This window comes from Echinops telfairi, unplaced genomic scaffold (assembly GCF_000313985.2).
Source record: "Echinops telfairi isolate 266 unplaced genomic scaffold, ASM31398v2 ScPeMD7_12;HRSCAF=54, whole genome shotgun sequence".
Lineage (NCBI taxonomy): Eukaryota > Metazoa > Chordata > Mammalia > Afrosoricida > Tenrecidae > Echinops > Echinops telfairi.
In genome coordinates, this window is record NW_022103909.1 from 1,059,226 (window position 1) to 1,061,896 (window position 2,671).

Sequence of the window (2,671 nt, forward strand, 5' to 3'; positions counted from 1 at the left end):
GGGCGGAGCTCCTGTGTGCACAGAGCTCCCACTGGGGAGGCCTGGCTCTGAGAGTGAACTAGGGCCTCTCCTTCGGTGACGGCTCCTGAGTCGACGTATGAAGGGGCTTCCGGAAGCATCAGGCCTGACGTCCCCAATGGCTCAGCGCATCTTCCTCCATCCCCCTACCCACGGCTTCCTCGCACTTCCTCCAGGGAAGACCAGGCTCCTCACCCCCTGCTGGCAGCTCTCCCAGCACCCCCAAGTATGGAAACCAGGGTTTACTGGAAGCCCTGCTCTAAGGGACTGTCTAGACTTGGGCGTCTCCTGGAGGATCAGACAGACCAAGTGGCCACAGGACCCCTGGAGTTTGGGCATGCTGGCTCCCTCTCCCTCCTGTTGTCTCCTTCTCTCAGTACATCACATGCATCAGTGACACCCCAGAGATCTCCACTTTGTCCCGAGCACTCTCTGCCCCTGGGAGGCCCACAGAGGAGCCTTCCTCAGCCTGGTATCTCTGCCTGCCTCTTTCCTGCACCTATGCATCCTAAAGTGGGCTGAGGGCAAAGCCATCACACCCAGGTATGCAGAGCCAGGGGGCAGACAGGAAGACAACTGAGAAGGGGCTCTGAGGAGCCTGCAGCCAGAGGACAGGCTTTAAGCTTCTGACAGTCTAGCAGGAACTCACCACTAGTCCCTGCTGGGATACCACTGGTCACCCCAAACTCAGCACGGGAAAATTCCCTTCCCATGTTCTCAATTCCCCCTAAATGAAGTCACCTGAACACCAGAACAGCACCTCCCTCCTGGGGTCCCAGACCCAGACATACCGCCCTGCTCCCTTGGTACCCGTCATATGTCCTACTTCCCATCCAGGATGGAGATCCCCAACGCAGAAACGCCCCATACACCCCCACACAGACCCCATATTGGACCCCATATTAATCCCCAGGGGCCTCCCTCCCAGAAACCACACACACAGCCCAACCCTTTGCTCAGGAATCCAGACACATGGCCCTTCTCACAATGGGGCCCCTTACTCAGTCTCTTCTGAGAATCGGGCAAACTGAGAACCAGGTTTACAGTGTTTGCAGATAATTTCTCTGTGCTCATATTCAAATAGTCCAGGAAGCAGACTCTGGTGGAGAAAGGCTTTCACATTTGTGAGTTGGAGATGAATCCCAATTTCCTGACTTAAAATCACCCCTACAGTGCCCCCCCCCCATATTAGGCTCCTTAAAGATGTTCCTATTAAGCTCACAGCTGCTCTCTAGTACCCCAAGACACTATCTGTAGGGCAGAGCCATCAGACCGTATGGCCTTGCCACCCTAGGCACACCCAGCTCCCTTCTGATAAGGATCTTACATGGTTCCCCTGGAGCAGAGCTCAGGGACAGCTAAGGTCAAGCCAGCTCAGGGATGGCAATGGTTCAGCCAATATCTGAACTCCAGAACCTGACCATCTTGTTACATAGGTGCCTTCCTGTCGTGTGTTTACCCTAGTACTTCCCCTTCCTGTTAGGTATGTGCTCACCACGGTTCGCATGCCCTCAAGGTTACATAAGCTCCCCCAACATTCTGACCTCCTATGCCACTGCAAGGACGGAACCAAGCAGCCCCAGAGGCTCCTGGACCCTCACAAGGCACAGAGGCCTGAGCAAAGCTGCCCAGAGCTCTGGACCACCAGCACCAGCAAGGGCCATGGGATGCTGGCCTGAGAGTTGGCTTGCGCACCTGAAACTCAGCCTGGGGCAGCTGAATATTGGTGGTCTTCTCAGCACCTGAGGGATGCACTCACCCAGCACAGGGCAGGGAGGGGCTGGTGTCCACACAGCATGCCACCCCCTGAGTGGAGAGGACTCAGTGCACACTTCCTTCCAGAGGACAGACTTCCCTCTGGCATTTCTGGACTCTCTCCACAGAGGAGCTGAACTGGTCCCAGTCTTGCATAGGTCCATTAGTGTGCTGCACTAACAGGACAGGGGTTCCCCTCACACCTGTCACCATCAGGCCTCCTGCACAAGAGGCCCCCTGGTCATCAGGGCAGAGGCTGCCCTTCTGCTTCCCCGCCTCCCCAGAAACCAGGACACAGGCAACGACTCTCTAACACAGGCTGCTTTATTGGAAGCGACTCCGACATCCTTTCTGGGGTCGGTCTCCCAGTCTTGGAAGCAGGGATGGGAGTCGTCCTGGGAACATGGAGGAGGGAGAACAGAGGTCTCAGCACACGCCATACTGAGTTGAGAGCACTCCTGTGGGGGGTGTTGAGTTAAAGGGTCTTTGGGGATGTGGGCCTCCCACTGCTGGGGAAGCTGTCAGGACCTTGCTGCCCATGGTTCCCCCAGAGGTCTGCCCACCACCCCACCCATGGAATCCGCCAGAGAAGGAAGGAAGAAAGGCTGTCAGGGGCTGACCTCAAAGAACCCCCAATCTACGCCCCACCCTCCTGCTAGCGCAGTTGCTGCCTATGGCCCAGCCCCCCATCAGTGCACCCTAAGGAACTTAAGGAGGGTCAAGCAGCTATTCCAAGTTCTACCTAACCCACTGCCCCACCCCCGGCACTTGGCTCCCTGGGTGTTGGGAGCTCCAGGGAACCCACAGGAAGCTGGGGGAGGGAGGAGGTTGTGGGCTTGCCTATGAGGCAGGACCCTCAGGCCAATGTGCCTGCCGTTCTGGAGACCCAGCCTAGTCT

The 2,671-nt window shown here is 57.2% G+C and overlaps 2 protein-coding genes across 2 annotated transcripts in view; one reads left to right on the plus strand and one right to left on the minus strand.

Moving 5' to 3' along the window:
* Window positions 1-2,671, plus strand: part of LOC101658594 (keratin, type II cytoskeletal 80) — a 214,922-nt gene that overhangs the window by 28,054 nt on the left and 184,197 nt on the right. The window lies entirely within an intron of this gene.
* The window catches only part of KRT7 (keratin 7), a 99,006-nt gene continuing 98,413 nt past the window's right edge, over window positions 2,079-2,671 (minus strand). The window contains exon 9 of the mRNA XM_045287240.1: window positions 2,079-2,168. Coding sequence (XP_045143175.1) covers window positions 2,167-2,168 — 2 coding nt within the window. The 3' untranslated portion in view covers window positions 2,079-2,166. The remainder of the gene's footprint in view (window positions 2,169-2,671) is intronic.